The sequence below is a fragment of the Stigmatopora nigra genome, chromosome 10, assembly GCF_051989575.1.
Source record: "Stigmatopora nigra isolate UIUO_SnigA chromosome 10, RoL_Snig_1.1, whole genome shotgun sequence".
Taxonomy (NCBI): Eukaryota; Metazoa; Chordata; class Actinopteri; order Syngnathiformes; family Syngnathidae; genus Stigmatopora; species Stigmatopora nigra.
Genome location: NC_135517.1, coordinates 1971906 through 1998191, shown reverse-complemented (window position 1 = coordinate 1998191; position 26286 = coordinate 1971906). Strand labels below are relative to the sequence as shown.

Sequence of the window (26286 nt, the reverse complement as noted above, 5' to 3'; positions counted from 1 at the left end):
ATAGGTCATCAATGTTGGTGTAGAGCACCAAAAAGTACCGCGTCCCCAAAATCGATACGCAAGGGGCTATAAATAGTAAGAAGGTCGAGAGGAAGAGATATTGAGGTTGACATCAACGCGATGGCTCTGCTGGAGGTTAAGAAGGCTTTTTTTAGAGCACACGTCTTGTAAAATGGCTTCTCCTCCGAGGGTTGTTCCAGAGGCAGATGTCCCTTATGATGCTTAAATGTCACATTCTGCTCCGAGTCAAAGTCGGAGACGTTTTGAATAATAGACATATTCGCGGAATTATATATTCATTCACTAAGATATGGAGTTTTTTGGACTATAAGTAAAGATCTTCTTAGTAGAGTTCATAAATGAAGACGTGATTTCCGGGTTTTTCTTTGACCTGATACTCAAGATGGTTCGCGATTTCATGTGGGCCGGACTATTTTAGATATAATATTTAGATTTTTTTTTTTTTATAAATGGATTAAATGGACTGGATTAAAGGCCCTGAATATTCAGTTTTTTATAGATTTAAAACAATGTTTATTTTAGCTTTTTAAAAATATATTTTTAGATTTTATTAAATGATTTTTGAACTAAAAATATATTTTTAATAAATGGATTTAATGACCTGGATTAAAGGCCCTGAATATTCAGTTTTTTATAGGTCTAAAATAAAGTTTATTTTAGCTTTTTTAAATATATTTTTAGATTTTATTAAACTATTTTTGAACTAAAAATATTTTTTTAATAAATAATTTTTTTAATTTAAAGGCCTTGAATATTCAGTTTCTTATAGCTCTAAAACAATGTTTATTATAGTTTTTTAAATATATTTTTAGATTTTACAAAATGATTTTTGAACTAAAAACACCCCAAAAATGATTAAAAAATGACTTATTGATTTAAAAGGGGAAAAATCAGGAAATTAAATATACATCTATACTATTCATTTTAATTTGATCCTAAAACAGAAAGTCAGCACTCATCATTTACTTTCCCGGGCCACACAACATGATGCGGCGGGCCAGATTCGGCCCCCGTGCCACCACTTAGACACCAGTGCTCAAGATGAAGACTTCCACGGATTAACTCAACTGAGATCAAAAATTTTAATACTTGTTTTTTTCCGCTACTGAACCTATCACCAAGTATTTATTAAAAAAAACTTTCGTTTTTTTTGCAAAAACTTGTCAAATACTCCACTAAACACAAACAACACATTTGGGTATGTGCCGATTTAAGCAAGTTAACCTTCTACATTAAACTCTCACCCTTCTCGACAGATGTGTGCATGCATTCTACACACTCTTTAATGAGCACCACATCTTCTCTAAAAAAAATATATATTTTTTTAATCCAAACCACTTTTTTAGATCGAAAAAACAAGTCAACTTAGTCACTCAAATTTTCCAACAACATACCAGCACATATGTTACGTTTCTATTTAGCACACTCTGCCTTACATTGACCTAGCAGTTTTTTTCTATTATTTAAACCATCATCACTTATTTTTTTCCACTGTGGAACGCTAAAATAAATAAAAAAATCCAAGACATGAAGAAGAAGGCATCCAAAACAATCTCATTAATAACCGCGACTAATTTATTCCAGGCCGCTCTTGAAGTTAAACGAATAAATGTTCTTTTTTGGGGGGACGTCTGGTGTGTATCGAAAAAAGAAAAACTAAATGTGTGGAAACCGGGCCGTCAAAAACGAGCAAAAAACGATGCAGCCCTGCGGTAAACTAGAGAACCGGTCTCGGCAGGAAGTGAACATTTCCCAGGCTTCGGTCGGTGGGGGATGTTAGTTCATGTCTGGCCTTGAGGGGTTTGCGACATGTTTTCTTTAAACCTGTTTACTGTAGAAGAAGACCATTCCCTGACCTGAAGCACACTTGAAAACCTGTTTCCAGGTGTTCTAAAAGTCTGTGAAATGGTTTTCTCGAAAAGTCCAGAGTTTTTAGCACATTTTACTTGTTCTTATCTGGTTGTAATCACACCAAGTTTAAAGTGATGGTGTTTTTGTATGATGTGTAGGGAAATACCTTGAGATATGAGCTCAATGTGTTACAAGACTGAGCTTGTTGGTTGATTTACTCGTATCTCAAATCAAGGATTCCTATAGAAATGAACTAAATACACTGAGCTTGTTTGTCGATTTACCCGTATCTCAAATCAACGTTTTCTATAGAAATGAACTAAATACACCGAGATCGTTTGTCGATTTACTTGTATCTCAAATCAATGATTCCTATAGAAATTAACTAGATACACCAATTTTGTTTGTCGATTTACTCATATCTCAAATCAATGTTTCATATAGAAATGAACTAAATACACTGAGCTTGTTTGTCGATTTACCCGTATCTCAAATCAACGTTTTCTATAGAAATGAACTAAATACACCAATTTCGTTTGTCGATTTACTTGTATCTCAAATCAACGTTTTCTATAGAAATAAACTGAATACACTGATTTTGTTTGTTGATTTACTCGTATCTCAAATCAACGTTTCCTAGTGAAATGAACTAAATACACCGAGTTTGTTTGTCAACTTACTTGTATCTCAAATCAATGATTCCTATAGAAATGAACTAGATACACCAATTTTGTTTGTCGATTAACTCATATCTCAAATCAATGTTTGCCATGGAAATGAACTAAATACAACAAGCTTTTTTGTCAATTTATTCGTATCTCAAATCAACATTCCCTATAGAAATGAACTAAACAAAATAAAATTTCAGTTCATGACGAAGTAAAAATTCAAAAGTCAGTTTTTGTGTGATTTTCTCTTATATTACCCCCATTTTAAGAGCTTTACTAAGCATTCCAAGTATTTTTCTACAGTTAAATGTCTAGTCTAACCTCCTCCAACTCCACTAGACTTGGATAAAAGTAGTAGATCCCTCAGGCCTTTACAAAAATGAAGTGTGGAAAAGCTGTTGTATTGACTAAAAAAGACCTCACCACAGAAGGGTAGTCATGAGGGGGGAGCCTCATCCTTCAATACTAACCCGTCTTGGTCAGAATATTGAGAATGAATAGATAAGGATTAGCCTTACAATTGCCTTTCATTTACCGACGTATCCTCTGGATGAACCCGTTTTTTTTACGAGAATGTGTCGACACGCTCTACGAAAAGCTTAGAAATTCCACAAGAGATGAATTAGATGGTTAAATAGTAGAATATATTTGTTTTGCAGAAACCCAAAGGCAAGTAAAAACGTTTTAACAACCAGGAAATTCAATTTTTTAAAAGAAGTACCGTATTTTCACGACTATAAGGCACACTTAAAAGTCTTAACTTTTGTCCAAAATAGACAGTGCGCCTTATAATCCAGTGCGCCTTATATTTGGGAAAAACAGAAAACCAAAAACGGAAAAACCACCACTGTCGGATATTAAAAAAACACAAACGCCTGAACTGAAACAATACTGTGAAATATGCAGATGCCATCTTAGTTTACAAAATCTTCCATCATATAGCTCCTCCCCCACTGCAAGATTTTCTACAAAAAAATCCAAAACATCAACAATGGCTGGCTCTAGAGGTGACTGTAAAGTAGTGAGTGCTTCATACATGGAAGTCAACAGCAATTAGCGTATTTTCACCACTATAAGGCGCACTTAAAAGTCTTCAATTTTCTCCAAAATAGACAGTGCGCCTTATAATACAGTGCGCCTTATATATGGAAAAAATGTCATTCACTGAGGGTGCGCCTTATAGTCGTGAAAATACGGTAGTGCGTTTCTAGAGCTAAAACTACTGGAAACAATCCCAACCCCCCTTTAGTACTGATCACCAGGGTTGTTACTAACCAAAACGCACCCCCAAAAAACAGGCTTCCACAATTAAATCAGGTCAGTGCAGCCATTTTTGTTGTCCTGCTTAACATCAAGTGTGCTCATCCTGTTCAATGACTGAAGAAAATGAGTTTGGGGCCGATACAAAGCAGCAGTGTGTGGGAATATTTGCAGTTGCAAAACGTTTAGAACAATGGAAGGCAGTGTGGATGGAGCCTGTGTGACTTCAAAACAGGTCAAAAAGTCTTGAAGAAAAAAAGTCCATGTCATTTTGCAAGAAAATTGTTGGTTTTTGAACAGATGGATGATAAAATCAAGAAGTTATAGCCTTGTGAGTAAAGTTCATGGAGTTAACAATTGGGTACATCTGCTTCACAACTGTGGAAGGAAAGCCACAACTGCAATAGTCAACTATATTTTGAATTAAAACTTCATTGACAGAGAAAGTACAAAAAGTGTTGAGGATATTTTGTGATTTAGCATTTTTATTCGCATCCGCGTATAAGCCTTATTCTTAAAATTGCCTTAAAATCGTTGAATTTGACAATTTCTCGTGTATAAGTCGCCCCCTGATTCACAAATTTTACTTCTATTTTGAAGTTTTTTTATAGGGAGGACAAATATGTTGCTTTAAAGGGAAAATTGAAAGGATATAGTCGCCTTCGCGTATAAGCTTTACTCTTAAAATCGTTGAATTTGACAATTTCTCATGTATAAGTCGCCCCCTGATTCACAATGTTCAGCTCCATATTCATGGTTTTAATAGGGAGTACAAATGTGTTAATTTGAAGGGAAGATCTTCAGAAAAATTATTGTATGTGGTATTTCTGAGATACTTTATAAATCGATTTCTGGATTGCATATTCCTAAAATGTTTCCTGCACATAGACAAATTCAAAATGGAAGTCAGGTGACCAGTACAACCAGGAAAAGTGTCCATAGCGGTCTCGTTTGTAGTCCTTAGGTAAAATAGCAGCGCCCTGGGCAAGCAATAACAGGTATAAGTTATTTTTTCACGTTTTTTGCAAGATACAGTTAATCTTTTTCCTCGAATTTCATTCATAGACATCAAAACTAATTTTGTTCAGCGTTTTATATGTTTATCTTTTCTGTATTTTGAAATAAATGACCATATCAGCCACATTGTCTTCCCTTACGGCATTATGTCTTTGTCAACTGGCAGTTTCGTAATGTCAAGTCTAATTTATGCGCATATAAGCCGTACCCTCAATTTAGTCATCATTTTTTAGCAAAAAATCCAATATATATGCGAGAAAATACGGTTATCTTAAAAAAAAATGCTAAAATTTGTCCCCAAATGCTATGATTGGCTAGCAATCAACACAAGGTGTACATGGAATTAGCTCCAGCACCCCTTGTTAGGATGGGAAGCTGCAAAAATGCAATATATATGTATGTAACATTCAATGCCATTTTATTCAATGCTAGAATTGTCTTAATTGGACAGTGTGGGTCAAGTATAGTAGCCATAAAATGCATTTGTGGATTATCTCAATTTCCAAGATGGCCACCTGACATATGGAAAGTGGCAAATGAATTGAACACACTTGTCGAAACAAGGTCTCTTAAATATATCAAAAAAGAAATGTGATGATGCTTAAGTCATCATAGTTCAGCCTTCAATGGCGTACAGTTCTGAAGGCTCCTTACTTGGTAGTCCAAGAATCTGTCTCCAGCCCATCTGGATGTCAACATTGAAAGGACTTTATGAAAAACATGTCAAAAACTGGCCCCCTCTTAAAAAAATATAGTGACCACAAACTCAAAGTGGACGAAAAATTTAAACTTGGTGTTTTCGTGACGAGTAGAAGCTTCGATATAAACTAAGTGTTGGTGTAAGGTCCAGACAGGCAGTCAAAATGGATCAAAAACAGTCGGTTTCATGATTCAGAGTGTTGCTAAAAAATGAGATGATGGGATGTGGAATGAAACAATATGTTGGGCCGAAATAAACTGAAAATTCTCACAATGTAAAGATACTGCAATGGAAAGACAGTCATAGTTGATTGGAAGAGTTTATATTTAATGTAAAAACTGGGTTTTTTTTTGGTAAATAAATATATACAGTGGTACCTCGACATATGAGCGCAATTTGAGATACGAGTGAAATTTCGGGCAAATATTTATCTTGAGAAAATTAACATACAAGCTCAGTTCCGGAACGAATTAAGCTTGTATTTCGAGGTACCACTGTATATTTAAACGAGTAAAATTTCGTGCAAATATTTATCTTGAGATAAGAGTCAAGTTTTGATATACGAGCAGACAACGGAGTCGAGATTCTGCTCATAAAATCTGTATAATTTTAGTACTATTAAACACATTTTAGTACTATTAAACACATTTTAGTACTATTAAACACATTTTAGTACTATTAAACACATTTTAGTACTATTAAACACATTTTAGTACTATTAAACACATTTTAGTACTATTAAACACATTTTAGTACTATTAAACACATTTTAGTACTATTGAACACATTTTAGTACTATTAAACACATTTTAGTACTATTAAACTACTAGTTATGTGTTACTTTGTTAATTTATGGCAAATTACAACAAATAAAAATCTTTTTCCAATCCAATATCCCGTTTTTGGTGTTTTTTCAGACAATTGGAACCATTTAATCTGTTTTTAATTTATTTCTATGGGAAACGTTGATTTGAGTAACGAGTAAATCAACATACAAGCTCAGTTCCGGAACGTTTTAAGCTCATATCTCGAGGTACCACTGTATATTTATGCTTTTGAGCTTACTGTACATCTTACAGTCCAAGTACGAATCAAATAATCATCATTTAGGAACTACAGTCATAATTTAGTTCCAGTTAGACAACATCATTATTCCATCAGCCAAATTCCTGACACATTGCATTATCAGCAGAATAAAGATTGCCAATTAATCCTCTCAGTCACGTTACAAAAACGATCCTTATTCAAATTGTCACTAAATAAAAAGCCAGCCAACTTCCTATCGGACTCGAAACTTTATCGGCACCTAGTAATCCCGGGGCTTAATTCCATAGGCTTTCCATCTTAATCTTTCCTACTCCATCTTTGATCCAGACACATGCTTTATCAATCAGCTTTCCCAAGTCGACAGGGAGGCATGAATTCTCCGACCAGACCAGACCAGATTTTGGGGGATCTCTCAGAGGGTAAAACGAGGATGTTTGGATGAAATCCCGGCTGTGTTACTACAGATGCGCAAAGTTGTCCTGATGACCTGTCCAGGTTTTGTCAAACGTAACCATCAGCTGCTTCACTTGTCACTTTGCTGTTCCCCCCTTTTCATACAAAACCAAGTCAGAAAACCCGATGTTATCTGGCAACCCAGGTTTAGGGTCAAACTGTACTGGAGTTGGTGTTTTTGTGACGAGTAGAAGCTTCGCTATAAACTAAGTGTTGGTGTAAGGTCCAGACAGGGCAGTCAAAATGGATCAAAAACAGTCGGTGTCATGATTCAGAGTGTTGCTAAAAAATGAGATGATGGGATGTAGAATGAAACAATATGTTGGGGCCGAGAAACTGCAATGGAAAGATAGTGGTAGTTGATTGAAAGAGTTCATATTTAATGTAAAAACAGGTTTGAGATGAGCCCTTATCTTTTTGTTTCTTTTTAATAAATATATACAGTGGTACCTTGACATACGAGTGCCCTGACATACAAGTAATTTGAGATACAAGTAAAATTTTGGCAGATTTTTTTTACAGTGGTACCTTGACATACGAGTGGCCTGGCATACGAGTAATTTGAGATACGAGTAAAATTTTGGCAGGTTTTTTACAGTGGTACTGTGACATATGAGTGGCCTGACATATGAGGAATTTGAAATATGAGTAAAATGTTGGCAGATTTTTTTACAGTGGTACCTCGACATACGAGTGCCTTGACATATGAGAAATTTGAGATACGAGTAAAATTTTCGCAGATTGTATTACAGTGGTACGTCGACATACGAGTGCCCCGACATATGAGTAATTTGAGATACGAGTAAAATTTTGGAAGATTTTTTATAGTGGTACCTCAACATACGAGGAATTTGAGATAAGAGTAAAATTTTGGCAGATTTTTTGCAGTGATACCTCGACATACGAGTGCCCTGACATATGAGAAATTTGAGACACGGGAAAAAAATTTGCAGATTTTTTTTTACAGTGGTACCTCGACATACAAGTTTCCCGACATATGAGGAACTTAAGATACGAGTAAAATTTTTGCAGATTTTTTTACAGTGGTACTTTGACATACGAGTGCCCCAACATATGAGCGTCAAACCGAGAAAACGGCACCCAGTCTCAGTACTCCTAAGGGTCCCTATGGAGCTTCTTTCGGCAAACAAAATGAAGGATCAGGTCTACAAGGATGTACCATTTGCAATCCGAGACCCCAAAGATAGTTCGGGGATACCGTGCGATGAGGAGGGTGAGTCTTACTCTGGTTTATAGAGCAGAACACGACATTTGTGTGTGGGAACATGTGGAAAATGTTAGTGGGAGCTTAACGGGCCGTGATCTTTCAGGCCGGGGGGAGGGTGGCTTTGCGATTCTCAGGGACGACAGGCCACGTTATCACATCAACGAATGATGGATGGGCCGTGAAACGGAGCATGATGAAGTAGACGTGCACGGGTATAAAACGTTACGGTGCACACATTGTAGCTGCATATGGCGCCACACATGTGTAAGGGGGGGTTCGGGACTTGGAACTCAAGGATTTTTGGCTTTCCATCTACTCTTATTCTTCCCTGTATTGTCAGAATCGCTACCAATGTGTGCAGGATGAAGAACAGACAGTAAAAAACTGACGGATAAAAAGGAAAGAAGGAAAAAAAACACCTGGTCACGCTGAAATTTCATCAGATGAGAGAATAAAGGCTAAAGGAGGATATTTCCAGGGAGGACTGTGGACAGGAGGACATGGTTAACGACTTTGCCTGCTGTCTTTTTTAGTGTCCAACGACCAACAACCCAATCTGAGCGCAGTACTGTCACTGAAAAAAATATGTACTAAAGTGAAGCACTGTTGGTTGCAATGGCGTTTTAGAGAGGAATATTTGTTCAGGGCATTTTTTTGATAGTACTCTTGTCATTGGATGAGGTTGTTTGTTACAGTAGCAAGTGGGTGAGAATACACCCAGAAAAATAAGTTTTGGACATAAATAAGTAGGTAGTAAGTTAATAAATAAATATATTTAAATACATAAATAAATGTGCTGATGAAATATATACATATACATATACATATACATCAACATATACATACACATACATACATACACATATATACATATCCATACATATATATATATATCCATACATACATATATATACAGATATATATATATCCATACATACATATATATACATATATATATATATATCCATACATACATATATATACATATACATATATATATCCATAAATACATATATATACCCATACATACATATATATATACATATATATCCATACATATAAGCATGCATACATATATAGAAAAAAAAAAATATATATTAATATTTCTTAATACATTACTTTTTACTTTGTACTTTATACTTTTTACTTTAATGATGAGTGATAAGTATGTTAATATTTTAGTCCTTTTTTTCTGTTTATGTTTCATATGTACTGTTAACGGATGCACTTTTTTATATGTATCCTATCTTCTTCTGACCCGGCCCATCTGTCAAATTTTTAAAGTCAATGAGCCCCCCCAGTCCCGAAATTTTTGCCCACCCCTGTATTAGACCCTAAATGAACCAGTAGAACCAGAAAGAATCCAAATATGAAATAAAAGCATTCTCCAATTTCTAGATGCTTCTTTGTGGTGTGTTGGAATGACAGCAATAACATCTGCACACCAACAGCAGTCTGAAAAGCGAGGTCACACTCTCACCAGAGATCTGAATACAAACACTGGCTGGCAGATGGTGCGCGAGGCTATCAGCAACCAAGCTGAATCTTGGCTTACTGTCAATCTACACACACACACAAAAACAACACACATACATACATATACACACTTCACGCTAATGGAAGGCTAGCAGTCAAAATGATGTTGACAAAAGCGGATCAAATCCATCATCGCTCTTAAGTGTGTTTGTTTTACCGACCTGAACAATTGCAATTTGTACCCAAAGTACTTGTATGCAATTTCACAGATCACACACACTGCATATACTATCATCACTCTTAATTTTTGTCATCACTCCTTATAGTGGTGAAAATAGGGTAATTGCTATTGACTTCCAGGTATGAAGCACTCACTACTTTACAGTCACCTCTAGAGCCAGCCATTGTTGATGTTTTGGATTTTTTTGGTATAAAATCTGGCAGTGGGGGAGGAGCTATATGATGGAAGATTTTGTAAACTAAGATGGCTGATCTGCATATTTAATAGTATTGTTTCAGTTCAGGCTTTTGTGTTTTTTTTTAATATCCGACAGTGGTGGTTTTTCGTTTTTGTTTTTTTTCCATATATAAGGCGCACTGGATTATAAGGCGCACTGTCTATTTTGGAGAAAATTTAAGACTTTTAAGTGCGCCTATTAGTTGTGAAAATACGTTACTCACATATAAACCGTATTTACTCACTTTAACCAGTATTTTATGTTTACTAATATGAAAAAGGGATTCTGATATAACTCTGCTTTGATTTCAAGATCTCGAATACATCTTTCCAAGATAATCCGATTGACTACCGTATTTTCACGACTATAAGGCGCACTTAAAAGTCTTAAATTTTCTCCAAAATAGACAGAGCGCCTTATAATCCAGTGCGCCTTATATATGGGAAAAATGTCATTCATTGGAGTTGCGCCTTATAATCCAGTGCGCCTTATAGTCGTGTAAATACGGTATTTTATTTTAATATCCGACAGTGGTGGTTTTTGGTTTTCTGTTTTGTTCCATATATAAGGCGCACTGGATTATAAGGCGCCCCGTCTATTTTGAAGAAAATTTAAGCCTTTTAAGTGCGCCTTATAGTCGTTAAAATACGGTAATAAGAACGTACCCAAAGTCATTACTTAGTGTGACAAAAATGCCCCAAAATTAATTCTGATATGACCTAGAAATACCCCAAAATCAAGTACAAGTAACCCACTGTGTTTTCTAGTGATTAGATATATCCCCGAAATGTCGTTTTAATTGATTTCTATACCAGATGTCGAAACCGCCTGAGGAATTTTCCTTGAAACGTCCAATCGTCTTTTCCCGTTAGCTTACGCGATACATAAAAAAGTCTCTAAGGGTGTGTTTCATTTGCATTTTGTCATCTCACAGGACAAAAAGACAATCATTCGGTCTTCAGTCTTCAACATGGTTAGTTCCTATCCTCTTTTTTTTACGTTGTTAGTCGATTAGAGTTGCCATTATAAGACAGTGGCACCAAGGGAAATAAAGGCAGCGTTGATTCCACCCTTTAAATCTTCTCCAGATGGAACGCTTTCAATAATTGAGATTGTGTCGGTGAATTAGAGGCATTTATTCAGAGCCTGGGGTGTCAAACATACGGCCCACGGGCCGGATCCGGCCCCTCTGGTGGTTTGGTACGGCCCGGGGAAGAAAGCTGCATTGTATAAAAAAAAGAATTTTCTTTAAAAAAAAAAAAAAATGTAGTTCTTGTATTATCCGCTAGGGGGCGCAGTGTTTTAGTATGTGCAGACAACATGAATGGACATTTATTTATGTTCTTATGTGATTCTCTTTATAATATATTGTTCATAATGTAAAAGGAAAATTGTTTTAATAAATATTTTGATAATTTACTCATTTTTTTTGCACTAATTATTAGTATTAGTGACTAATACAAAGGAAAAAAGTGGGCTTATTGTTAGTTCTATGTCATTTTGCAATGAGTTTATTAGTCCGGCCCGCTTAATCTCAAATTAAGGTGTATTGACACCCCTGATTTAAACGATCATTTTACAATACGATACATAATTGGTATTTGCTAGCCTTCAGTTCTACGTTATGTAATTTTTTGTCAAACAGATCCACGAATAAGACTTATTTTCACATTTTTTGGAAGATTTTATATCTGAATTTATCCTTTTACAGGTTCTAGTACATATTAAAATATTAACAAATGTGAAAATCAACTGCTATGGGTGTTTTGAGGTAGTGGGTTAATCTGAATTTGATCCTTATTGGCTCCTTAGGCAACAGTTATTACTAATCCAATTTAACACTCACTTGAGGTTGTAAAGTATTGTTCATTGTAGATCTTATTACAATTCACCCTTAAGGGATCAGAAGTATAATGATGAAGAGTCACCATAAGGGCTAGAATATCGTAATTTCTCGCATATAAGTCGCACCCACGTATAAGCCGTAACCTTAAAATTGCCTTAAAATCATTTAATTTTACAATTTCTCTCATATAAGCCGCCCCTGTGTATAATCTTTAACCTTAAAATGGTCTTAAAATCATTTAATTTTACAATTTCTCTCATATAAGACGCCCCCTAATACACAATTGTCACTTCATAGAATTTTTTCACGTTTTATGCAAAATAGGGTTAATTTAATTGTCTTGAAATGCATTAAAAACATCTAAATAAACTTTGTTAAGCATTTTATCTGCTTATCTTTTCCCCATTTTGCAATAAATGACCATTGTCTTGCGTTATGGCGTTTTGTCACCTAATTTATGCGCATATAAGCCTCACCTTGTGTTCAGTCATCATTTTTTTCCGACAAATACGACCTAAATGCAAGAAAATACTCATGCTAAATAGCTCAATTGACATTTTTACCCTCAAATTGTTGCTGATTTATCTCTTTATCTCTTTATTTCATATTTATACATCCACCTTTAAAAATATAAAAATAATTCCTCTCACTGTTTCCCCATTATTTAATATTGCCTTGGAAGGTTACATCTTAAACCCTACCCATACCCACTCTCACACCCCAACTCTAGGGACCCTCGAATTCACAATACCACAATCCGAGATACTCAGATTTCATTGAAAAAGCACACATGGGCATTGTTAAAATTTGCAATTCTCCCCATGAACATGGCCATCTTTATGTAGGCAGCAACTGTCGGTTGTGAATTTAAGCAAGAGCAAACACAAGCCCATGTGTCTACACACCACGCTGGCCCCTAGAGGCTGTCAAGTGAAATAAGATCTCCCATTTTCAGGGCCATCTTCGCCTCTGAAAGCCGCCATTGTGGTTCCTCCACTCGGAGAAAAGAAATCTAATCTCACTTGTAAGGCAATCACAGAGCGAAGGTCCGAGCAATTTGTTGTAAGCACCCCCAACAATTGTATATCAATGTTTTGACAGATTTCCTGACAGCCTAATTATTTGCCAAGGATCCACAACCGAGACTTTAATTGTAACGCCCATAATTGTACGTTAAACTACGGGAATGTCAGGACAAAAGCTAGCTTCGGGGTTATAAATATTACAGTACAAATAGTCGCTTTCATGTGAGCTGTTTTTTGTGGTTACAGCGGCTCAAAAATCCCGGCCCGGGCTATGAAAGAAGATCTCTTCGAAAACCCCGCCAGGACACATCTCTCAAATCAATTCATTACGTCGCAATCTCGCATGGATCAATTCATTACGCACGAATCTGCGGTTGAAGAGGCGGCGGCCGACTGTGGTTTCGTGATTTTTTTTCAGGATCGGCTTTCGGGAGTGTGGCGAAAACAGGCAACACTTAACGTTGGAACTCCGTTCTGGCTCAGGCTACTCATGATTTTTGTATAAAGGCATTACATCCATTTCGGCTAAGGCCTAGCTAGCCGCACTTGCAGATAATGCATTTTTTTTTATTGTCATAAAGGTTTAATCGCTAGGGGTGTCTTAGCGATGGAAAGATGGGAAAATGGTGAAGATGTTTAAAGTAGTGTGTTGTAAGAGATAACTGTCTTGGATGGTGTTGGTATACACAAGCAGGGCAAATACACGATACCGTATTTTCACGACTATAAGGCGCACTGAATTATAAGGCGCAACTCCAATGAATGAGATTTTTCCCATATATAAGGCGCACTGAATTATAAGGCGCCCTGTCTATTTTGGAGAAAATTTAAGACTTTTAAGTGCGCCTTATAGTCGTGAAAATACGGTAGTCAATCGGATTATTTTGAAAAGATGTATTCGGGATCTTGAAATCAGAGCTGAGTTATATCAGAATCCCTTTTTCATATTAGTAAACCTAAACCGAAAATACTGGTTAAAGTTAGTAAATATGGTTTATATGCGAGTACCGTATTTTCAGGACTATAAGGCGCACTTAAAAATCTTAAATTTTCTCCAAAATAGACAGTACGTTTTATAATACATTGCGCCTTATATATGGGAAAAAAAACCTGAGAAAACCAAAAACCAAAAACCAAAAACCACCTTTGTCGGATATTTAAAAAAAAAAACGCCTGAACTGAAACAATACTGTTAAATATACAGATCAGCCATCTTAGTTTACAACATCTTCCATCATATGGCTCCTCCCCCACTGCAAGATTTTATACAAAAAAATCCAAAACATCAACAATGGCTGGCTCTAGAGGTGACTGTAAAGTAGTGAGTGCTTCATACATGGAAGTCAATAGTAATTACCGTATTTTCACCACTATAAGGCGCACATAAAGGTCTTAAATTTTCTCCAAAATAGACAGTGAGCCTTGTAATACAGTGCGCCTTATAATACAGTGCGCCTCATAATACAGTGCGCCTTATATATGGAAAAATGTCAATCATTGAGGGTGCGCCTTATAATGCGGTGCGCCTTATAGTTGTGAAAATACGGTAAATACAGTACTATAATATTCAATTGGTCTCAAGCACCAGGCATTTCCACTTCTTACCTTTTAACTCATAAGAACACATACACATCTATTCTGTATGTAAAATTCCATAGTAAAAAGTACAATCTAAATAGATCTGACATGTTTACATGTAACTTAAAATGTCTTGTTTGCTTTTTCCTCACCAAGTGTTATGGTCATGTTCGGGTGTATCTATCACATTTCCCTTCCCCGGTGGCTACACATACACAAATACACACACATGTTGGGGGGGGGGGGGGGGGGGGTGTGTTCTAATTACAAGGCAGGAACACAGTCATCATGACTGCAGGTGGGTGGTTTGTCAAGATGTGCGGGATGCATGCGGGTGACACGCTGTCATGCTGTTTCTAGCCAACAAGGCCTCACGGTGTGTTAAAAAAGCTACACCGTGAATAAGGGAGAAACACAGTCTAGCGGACTGGTTACATTGACATTTCGAGATGTCCAATCGATGTCCCTGTAAGAGGGCTTCATGTTGGGAAGGGAAAATGAAGGCTATTTGACAAAGTAGCGTCTTTGTCTGTGTGGAAAGGAGGGCGATAAGAATGGATGTTATTTCCAATCAAGTCTTTAGATGTTAAAACGGTTATGTAGAATAGTTTGAAAGGATTTACAGTAGAAATTTGGAGTTTTTGTGCATTTTGGAGATGAAATTGCGTACTATTGTCGTCTTCTCTGCGCAGTAGCAATCATATGGCGCGTAGTAAATAAAATCCAAACTTTTTTTTTAGGTTTTTTTAGCCCTTTCCTTATGATGGCGCTGTTTATGTGGCAGCCAATAGCAGTAGCTCTGTCCACTCTTATGTTTTTGGTGATTTTTAGGATGTTTTACATGAAGAAATAAATAAGAAACACTGAATATGGTCGACCAAAATTATTTTGAGTTATTGGCATAGTGGAATATAAAGTGAAACATTCCAGTTTTTTGGGGGATGACGATAAAAAATCTTTGTGACGTGTGATTAAACCAAATGGTGCAAAGCGACTTCCTAGAAAACAGTTGAGTTCAGTTGGATGGATGAAACTTTGCAGTAGTCGGGGTGTTTTTACAAGGTATGGAGAAAGTGGTGTCAGCTAAGTAAATAGTATCCGAGACCAGACAGTAACATAAAGGGAAAGCAATGGTCAATATATGATATGAATCATTCTTAGACAGTAATCGGCATATAGGAGCGTGAATCTAGCTCAAATTCGTTGGTTTTACCCTATCAGATGGGTTCCAAAAACAAAAATATTACTTATTCTAATATAGATTAAATAATTGAACGTGGAAACACTGCATCTGTGTTTAGACTGCAGCTATATTTGATTCCAATTGGTTTCCTGGTTAGCGCATTGGCCTAACGGTGGGGGGATTTGGGTTCAAATCCAGATTGGTCCACCTGTGTGGAGTTTACATGTTCTCCCCTGGCATGTGTGGGTTTTGTCTGGGTACTCTGGTTTCCTCCCACATTCCAAAAAATATCCAAGTACTGTTTAATATCCAAGTACTGTTTAATATCTAAGTACTGTTTAATATCCAAGTACTGTTTGATATCTAAGTACTGTTTAATATCTAAGTACTGTTTAATATCAAAGTACTGTTTAATATCCGAGTACTGTTTGATATCTAAGTACTGTTTAATATCCAAGTACTGTTTAATATCTAAGTACTGTTTAATATCCAAGTACTGTTTAATGTCCAAGTACTGTTTAATATCCAAGTACTGTTTAATATCTAAGTACTGTTTAATATCTAAGTACTGTTTAATATCTAAGTAGTGTTTAATATCTAAGTACAGTTTAATATCCAAGTACTGTTTAATATCTAAGTACTGTCTAATATCTAAGTACATTTGACCGGCGACCAAAAGACCTGCGACCAAATGTCCGATCAATAGCAAATATCGTTATATATTCGAATATAGTTTTATGTCCATCAATTGTTTTCTCGCATTTTGTGAATCAACAACACAATCCAAAAAACCCCAACAACCCAAGTACAGAATAAAAATTATCAATGACCCCAACACAAGAACAGAAAAAATATTATCAATGAATGTTAGTATCGAAACCACTCTGGAAAAACTCTAAAACAGTAAAAATAGTCTTCCTAACAAGATATTAAAGAAAAACCTACCTCGACACACCGTCCCATTCTGCGCCGCCTCGTTTCCAGCCTTGCACATGCATCGACCAATAGGAACCATCCATTCTCCATCACCATTGCAGTACAGCTTGATAGGGACATCAACTTCCTCAGCATTGGATATGCAAACCCCTCTCGCCGCCACCAATGAGGTACTCTCAGCCCCCGATAGCGTCTCTTGGAATAGCGCCCCATTGGTGATAATTCGAGCGCACTTCCGGTAGAAAACCCGGACGGCTATTAGCGACATACAGCCGCCATAGTCCTGGAACGCCAAGTAGAAGCCATTTCTTGAAACAGGCCCAAAACTACGGACTTCGGTGTTGATTTTCATCACTCTTCCGCCCAAGTCCACCTGGGAAAAACTTTCGTCAGCTGCTATGGTGTCTACTTTGATCCAAGGGTTCTCCATCCAGGCCGGCGAGGTTCTAGTGGCGGTGTCAGAGTCCGATTCGTAGTAGTAGAGGTTGAAGGTTTCTTTACAGGAGCCGGGAACGTTGGGGATACTACTACAGTCCCTGACGGAGAACTTCATTTCCACGTGGATTCTTTGTGCACCGCGTCGTCGGATGTATTTGGTGCGCACCCAGTTGTTCTGGTTGTTGTCAAAAACGTTGCACACCTGGTAGGTTCTGATGGTGTTCATGTTTTCGTCGTAGCCGCTCACTTCCTCCCACTGTTGGAGAAATAAAGGCAATATGAGATTTTTCTGAGCTAAGATACAGTATTTTCACGACTATAAGGCGCACTTAAAAGTCTTAAATTTTCTCTAAAATAGACAGGGCGTCTTATAATCCAGTGAGCCTTATATATGGAAAAAAAACAGAAAACCAAAAACGAAAAAGCACCACTGTCGGATATTAAAAAACACAAACACCTGAACTGAAACTATACTGTTAAATATGCAGATGCCATCTTAGTTTAAAAAATCTTCCATCATATAGCTCCTCCCCCACTGCAAGATTTTATTCCAAAAAATCCAAAACATCAACAATGGCTGGCTCTAGAGGTGACTGTGAAGTAGTGAGTGCTTCATACCTGGAAGTCAATAGCAATTAGTAGCATATTTTCACCACTAGAAGGCGCACTTAAAAGTCTTACATTTTCTCCAAAATAGACAGTGCGCCTTATAATACAGTGCGCCTTATTTTTATTAAAATCATAAAATTTTGGATTTACTTTGTCAATACCATATTGAATAAACCATGTACTTTTTGAAAATTCTGTAAGACCAAGTGAATAAAAAATGGGATTCATTAAAAAAACATTTTAGATTCACTTCGTTGTTACTATATTAAATAAACAACTACATACTTATTTAAAAAAAATGTAGGACCAAGTTAATAAAAATGGGATTTATTAAAAACATAAAATGTTTGATTTCCTTTATCATGACCATTTTAAATAAAAAACTACGTACTTTTTGTTTGTAAGACCAAGTTAATAAAAAAATGGGACTTATTGAAAACACATACTTTGGAATTTACTTTGTCGTTACCATATTAAATAAACTATGTACTTTTTGAATATTTATGCTAGACCAAGTTAATTTAAAAAAATGGGGAACAAATACCACAAAACCCCACAAAAATACCATAAACCTAAATTTTATCTGCCAAATCTAGAATTCCAACAAATACACAACCCAACAAAAAGAGTTGTTCATTTCTTTAGTGTCTAAACAGACAAATTTACCAGAAGATCAAATAATTACGACATGTGGAGTCCCACTGTAAAAAAAAGGGTCAGCATGGTTCTCATTATGAACAAACAGTAATAATCCTCCAACCATGTCTGTTTTCTACCAACAACGTATTTATTGCCGGGCGTACTTTGAAAAATGTAATTATCGGCACATAATCAGCTTAAGGCGACGTTTTGATGAAATTGATTACACGGTGCAAAGAAACATCACATCTGCGACATTAGACCCTAAAGAAGAAGAAGAAAATTAGAAGCAGCTTTTTTTTTCTTCCAAAAAAGCAGCATGTGCTGCTTTGCTCTCTGAGCCCGGAGGTCCCGTTTCGGCACGTTATCCCGTTTGGCATGTTAACCCGTTTGGTATGTTAACCCGTTTCGTGTATCTTTGAACCTTGCATTCATTAATAAGATCAAGCTGATAAGGTCATTTTCAACACGGAATATATAAACAAGAACACAAGAGTAGCGTGCAGACTTACCGTATTTTCACGACTATAAGGCGCACTTAAAAGTCTTAAATTTTCTCTAAAATAGACAGGGCGCCTTATAATCCAGGTGAGATTTGTATTGAAACACACCCTAACCCTAGCCATTTTGTATTTAAACACACCCTAACCATTTTGTATTTAAACACACCCTAACCCTAACTCAAACCCTAACCCTAACCATTTTGTATTTAAACACACCCTAACCCAAACCCTAACCCTAACCATTTTGTATTTAAACACACCCTAAACCTAGCCCTAACCATTTTGTATTTAAACACACCCTAACCCTAGCCCTAACCATTTTGTATTTAAACACACCCTAACCCTGACCCTAACCCAAACCCTAACCCTAACAAAAACCCTAACAATTTTGTATTTAAACACACCCTAACCCTAACTCAAACCCTAACCCTAACCATTTTGTATTTAAACACACCCTAACCCTAACCCTGACCCTAACCCTAATCCAAACCCTAACCCTAACAAAAACCCTAACCATTTTGTATTTAAACACACCCTAAACCTAGCCCTAACCCTAACCATTTTGTATTTAAACACACCCTAACCCTAACCCTGACCCTAACCCCTAACCCTAAAAAAACCCTAACCATTTTGTGTTTAAACACACCCTAACCCTAGCCCTAACCCTAACCATTTTGTATTTAAACACACCCTAACCCTAACTCAAACCCTAACCGGAACCATTTTGTATTTAAACACACCCTAACCCTAACCCTAACCCTAACCCTGACCCTAACCCCTATCCCTGACCCTAACCCCTAACCCCTAACCCTAACCCAAACCCTAACCATTTTGTATTTAAACACACCCTAACCCTAACCCAAACCCTAACCATTTTGTATTTAAAGACACCCTAACCCCAAAACCTAACCCCAACCATTTTGTATTTAAACACACCCTAACCCTAATTATAAATTGAAAAACATTTTTCTTTGGATATTTTCACCCACCAAATTACCCAAATCACCCAAGCATATTATCCCTCCTGCTCCTACCAGACAAAAACAAAAGTAGCATCTCATCATAACTCGGAAAACAACATTTGTCGGCTATTATTTCCATTCTAACAAAATATGAAGGATTACAAGATCATATTTATTTTGTTTCTGACGATTTACAATAATCCCAGTGTTTCGTGACAAACTGACCCAAGAAGATTAATGCATTTTCGTGAAAACAAACATAATAATGACATTAAAAAATAGATTTAATAGGACCTCCTTATCTGTAGGGTAGGGCGGAGCCTAAGAGAGTTAGTCACAGGCTAAAAACAACATTAATTGGGAACTTTCTGTCATTTTGGTGTATTTTAAAACATGACCTTTCTCATATAACCATGATGTTGTTGTCATTTGGTCTTGTTTTTCCCAACGATAGCGTGCTGATGAAACATTTCTACGCTCTACCGTCATTTGCTATTAAATGTTTACCATCTCACTTGCCTTAATTGGAGAAACAAATCTAATACTGTAGTTTCTTTTCCCGGAGAAGGCTGAACATGAAGTCAGCGTGATTAACATCAGAGTCAGGCAGCGAGAAGTGGGTCATACGTGCCTTAAGATCCACTCTCACGTTAGGGAATGGATTTATTTACCGTATTTTCACCACTATAAGGCGCACTTAAGTCTTAAAATTTTCTCTATAATAGACAGTGCGCCTTATAATCCAGTGCGCCTTATATATGAAAAAAATGAAAACCAAAAACCACCAGTCGGATATTAAAAAAACACAAAGGCCTCAACTGAATCAATACTGTGAAATATGCAGATGCCATCTTAGTTTACAAAATCTTCCATCATATAGCTCCTCCCCCACTGCAAGATTTTATACCAAAAAAAATCTAAAACATCAACAATGGCTGGCTCTAGAGGTGACTGTAAAGTAGTGAGTACTTCATACCTGTAAGTCAATAGCAATTACCGTATTTTCACCACTATAAGGCGCACTTAAAAGTCTTAAATTTCCTCCAAAATAGACAGTGCGCCTTATAATCCAGTGCGCCTTATATATGGAAAAAACAGGAAACCAAAAATGAAAAACCACCACTGTCGGAAAAAAAACACAAACGCCTGAACTGAAACAATACTGTTAAATATGCAGATGCCATCTTTGTTTGCAAAATCTTCTATCATATAGCTCCCCCCCCACTGCAAAATTTTATGTAAAAAAATCCAAAACAGCAACAATGGCTGGCTCTAGAGGTGACTGTAAAGTAGTGAATGCTTCATACCTGGAAGTCAATAGCAAATACCGTATTTTCACGACTATAATGCGCACTTAAAAGTATTACAGTTCCTCCAAAATAGACAGTGCGCCTTATAATACAGTGCGCCTTATATATGGAAAAAATGTCATTCATTGAGGGTGCGCCTTATAATGCGGTGCGCCTTATAGTGGTGAAATTATTATTTACCCTCTCATCACTTGTGCTAATCAGGACAAAGCAAGATGGCTGCAAAAAAACGCACGAGCTCTCTTTTCATGTTTATCCACATTCCAGCACCCCCCCTCCAACGTTTCAGTCCATGATGTGAGACTCGGTTAGCTTGGGGCGTCTTCACAACCGACATGGCTGCCTCTTTTGTATCTAAATGGAGCACATACTGTAATGGCTCACTGGCACGGTGAAAAGATTCTTTTCACTTGAGGCAAATCCCGAGAAACATCAATCACGGGGTAGAAAGATGGAGAGAATATTCCGCCCGGCGACCGCAAGAAGTATTATCGAATTCAACGTGGAAATCTGGTCCGCATTTTGCGCCTAGTGAGAGACCTTTGTCTTTTTTTTTCTCGGTTTTTGCTATCAATTGACTGGCTACAGATGTCTTGGGGCTGAATTTGCCAAGGGCGTTAACTTTAACGCTATTTTTGGTTTTATTAAAAAGGAAGGAAAAAAATTCTTTACTTAAATGTGATTTTCACAGATGTGGAAATCATATTTTTGGGTTATGAAGGCCAAGAAATTGTGTTATTGTCTTAGGTACAATTATAATCATGTTTTTTTTTTACTTTAAATTAATATTTCGGTCTTATTTTTTAATCTGTGGTTTATATCCTATTGTGTGTTATTTCTGGATTTTTATTTTTACACTCTATGAAATGCATGTTTTTTAGTGTAAAAACGTTAAATTGCAGTGCGGTTTGAACGTGAAAAAATGCAAATTTTTTTTTTAAAAAATGGTAGGTGTGGCTTATAATCAAGTAGGCCTTAGGGTTAAATGACTAACATTATTATTATTATATTTAAATTTTTAACAAGAGAATAAATTGTTAAAAAAATAATACTCCAATCGGTGCACTTTTTTACATTTGAACTTTGAACTCATTACCCCAAAAAATTGATCAAATTTTCAGACAAAAACAAAACATTTCCTTGCAAGTTTAACACCAATCAGTTCATTTGTTCTTAAACATAAAAATACGGTCTGAAAAAATGACAAAAACTGAAATATTCTGGTTATAGACCTCAATTAAACCCATTTTTTAAAATTCCTAGTTAAACAAGTGACATTTTTACTACCATTGACGATAACAGACGTCCAATCATCTGGTGCCTGGCGTATTAGCCGCATCTGCGTATAAGCCGCACCCTTAAATTGCCTAAAAATCGTTGAATTTAACAATTTCTCGCGTATAAGCCGCCCCCTGATTCACAATTTTCATATTCATATTGATGGTTTTAATAGGGAGTACAAATGTGTTACTTTGAAGGGAAAATCTTAAGAAAAATCATCGTATGTGGTATTTCTAAGATACTGTATAAATCAATTTCTGTATAGTACGTTCCTAACGGTGTTGCCTACACATACACAAATTCAAAAGGATGTCATGTGACCACTACAACCAAGATGTCAGTCCATACCAGTCTAGTTTGTCATCCCTATGCAAGATAGCAACACCCAAAATACTTTTTAAAAGTATTTCATCTGTTTATTTACAGTTTTGTGCATGTCAAGTCTAATTTATGCGCATATAAGCCGTACCCTCGATTCAGTCATCATTTTTTTAGCGACAAATACAGCATTTATGCAAGAAAATACGATAAATTAGTGACCCAATCGGGGTTAAACACTTTGCGCCGGAAGCGACGAAAAGGTGGCGACCTTGACCTGTACATATCAGTGAGAGAAAGACGAAAAGAAAGTTTCTAAAGCCCAAGAGAGCCGCTTTGCATCATCTGCAGCCGCTCCACTTCACATCTGATATAATCTCTCAAATTAGAGCCCACTTAGAAAAGGACTCTGACACATTTTGATGGCGGCCGGGGAGGAGGAAAGTCAGCCCCCTTTTTTCCTTTCCAAAAAAACTGGCATTCCATCAAACACTCTCCGACTAATTAGAATGGCTCAAATTCTTTATTCCCATGTCCTAATTAATCACCGTTGAGTGTGTTGGTGTCGGCCATTTTTAAGGGTGAAAAGGATACAAAAGAAATGGACACGTGGGGCATTTGAGGGTAACACCGATATTGACATGGAAAAACTTGTTTAGAGAGATTTAAAAGTTTGTTTTGACAGAAAATATTGCTCGTAAAAAAATAATGGGCAATATGTAACTTCTAAACGTAATTTTTACAACAATACTTTGTTCCAACGTGATTTATTAGTATCGAAAAATAAGTATTTAAACATTTGTATGTAGTTGCTACATTTTTAATAGGCAATTTGATTTTTTGGGGGGATATACAGTAATCCCTCGAATATCACGTTTAATGATAAGTCCACCATAAACAAAAAAAACACAAAGTACGATAACACCTAGTATTACTAGCATACTACATGTTTTTGCGCCTATATAGAAAATACAAGTTCAATGATCAAAAAGTGTATTTTTATTAATTATTAAAAGCTATAAGTATGTCAAAAGATTATAGTGTATTCATATTGAAATATAATGAATATATTTAAAAATGTAACTACTTTAAATACTGTACTAACAGTGAATATAGTATAGTTCCTCTTCGCTTGATATAAAGAGTCCTGTATATTCCGCCATTTTGGTAGTGGCAAGTGGAAAAAAGGGGAGTGGCTACTGCTTGCAAGTTTTAGCGGATTTTCACATTTTTATGAAATGTCAAGTTTTAGTGTGGATATTCATATTTTTACGAACTATCAAGTTTTACCGTGTATTTTCACATTTTTTTGAACTAATTTTTTTCCCAAAAAATTAAAAATCTCCAAAACTTGAAACCGCGTTATTTGAGGGATTACTGTAACTGCCTATTTAACATATTCTTATTCATTTTACTATTGTTATTTTAATGTTTCTTCCTCATTTTGATTAAATAAAAATCTGCCCTCCAAAAAATGCGACTTATACTCCAGTGACTGCAATGTACATCAATTTTTTTACCACTCCATTATGTATTTTCTTGGCTTACATGACTTATATATACCCTAATAAAATACAGTCATTATCATTTGTCCATCATTTAATTGTCAAAAAAATTGTCATCCTTTTTAGGCGAAAACAACGAAAAATATTGGCTTTATTTTGGCTTTTTGATTTTTTTCCCCCATTTTTTTTTTAAAAGCGGGCATCCACCATAGTATAGTTCTTCTTCGCTTGATATAAAGAGTCCTCTATATTCCGCCAATTTGGTAGTGGCAAGTGGAAAAAAGGGGAGTGGCTTCTGCTTGCAAGTTTTCTGGATTTTCACATTTTTACGAACTATCAAGTTTTACCGTGTATTTTCACATTTTTTTGAACTAATTTTTTCCCCAAAAAATAAAAAATTTAAATAAATAATAAAATCATTTTACTATTGTTATTTCAATGTTTCCTTCTCATTTTGATTAAATAAAAATCTGCCCTCCAAAAAAATGCGACTTATACTCCAGTTACTGCAACGTACATCAATTTTTTACCACTCCATTATGTATTTTTTTTGGCTTACATGACTTATATATACCCTAATAAAATACAGTCATTATCATTTGTCCATCATTTAATTGTCAAAAAATTTTGTCATCCTTATTAGGCAAAAACAACGAAAAATATTGGCTTTGTTTTGGCTTTTTGATTTTTTTTTCCCCATTTTTTTTTTTTTAAAGCGGGCATCATCATGGCAGGTCATGAGCAGCTATTGACCTTCCCACTTGCTGACGAGCGGCGGGGAAGCCGAGGGGCAATTAAACAAGAGCGGACCATCTGCGGCTCACAGGACGCTTATAGTTAGATACCGACTAAACACAGAAACCAGTGGGGGTGGTGGTGGTGGTGGTATGGTCATGTGGGAGGGGGGTGATAGTGGTGGTGGTGGTGGTCAGGTTGAGGGTTAAAAGAAGAAAAAAAAAGACCCCAAACAAAATGTGGGGCCTCTTTTTGTCCTGTCATGGCCCCTTTGGCCCGCTTTCATCACGGCCAATGGAGGGAAGCAAATGGGGCATAATAAGAGCCCAACGATCAAGCGCCAAGTGTGAAATTAGAAGAAACGTCTTCATTTTCACAGCTTTTGCCTTGGGAGTACTTTCCAGAGGGTGGTCATGGCTTTTAAACGCGACACAGGTGAAGGAACGCTGGTGCCGCACGTCGCCAGGCGTTAGTCTGAGCCCTTTTGCGCTCTTGGCAAAAAGGACTGGAGTAGGAATTGGCTGATTCGTCCTATTTATTTTTTTGGGAAGATTATTCCTGGCTATGAGAAAGGCTACTGGCAAAGATGGGTTATTTTGGGGTATTTTTATATTTCATTCAAAGAATGAATTTATTTATGAAAATACCTATTTTTTGGGTCTTCTTAGCCAATGAATCATAAAAAAATGGCCAAATATTAACGATTTCAAGTTTGCATGTTAACCCCCAGGGCCTGTGTGGGTTTTCTCCGGGTACACCAGGTTCTTTCCACATTCCACACATGCTCAGTTAACTGATTGGACACTCTAAAATTGCTCCTAGCTTTGAGTGATTGGCAATTTTTCTCGTCCTGCCCTGCGATTGGCTAAATACCAATTGATTGTGACCCAATTGGCTAGGATATTATTTTTTGTTTGGTATCAACATCTGTCTTTCAAAATCACTGATTGGTCGACTGCTGTTCATCGGACATTGGTTATCAATTCTAGGATAACATCATAGATACATCATAGATCAGACATGGGCAAACTACGGCCCGTGGGCCACATACGGCCCGTTAGGCTTTTTAATCCGGCCCGCTAACGTTGTCCAAATAATATATTTTTTTCTTTCCCCAAGATGGCGTCGTCATGCGGAAGCCAGTGGCAGTAGCTCTGTCCACTCTTGTTTGTTTTTCGTGTTTTACAGCCCCTCCCCTTTTTTTAAATTACATTTTAATATTTCTTAATATATTCCTTT

General features: G+C 36.4%; 1 protein-coding gene across 6 annotated transcripts in view; it reads right to left on the bottom strand.

The window, feature by feature from the left end:
* ephb2b (eph receptor B2b) overlaps positions 1–26286 on the bottom strand; it is a 163945-nt gene that overhangs the window by 66640 nt on the left and 71019 nt on the right. For all 6 annotated transcript variants that reach the window (XR_013327516.1, XR_013327518.1, XR_013327517.1 and 3 more), the window contains exon 3: positions 16757–17441. Coding sequence is in view for 2 of the 6 variants with exons in the window: in XM_077725428.1 (XP_077581554.1) it covers positions 16757–17441 (685 nt within the window). In the remaining 4 variants the exon portion in view is untranslated. The remainder of the gene's footprint in view (positions 1–16756; positions 17442–26286) is intronic.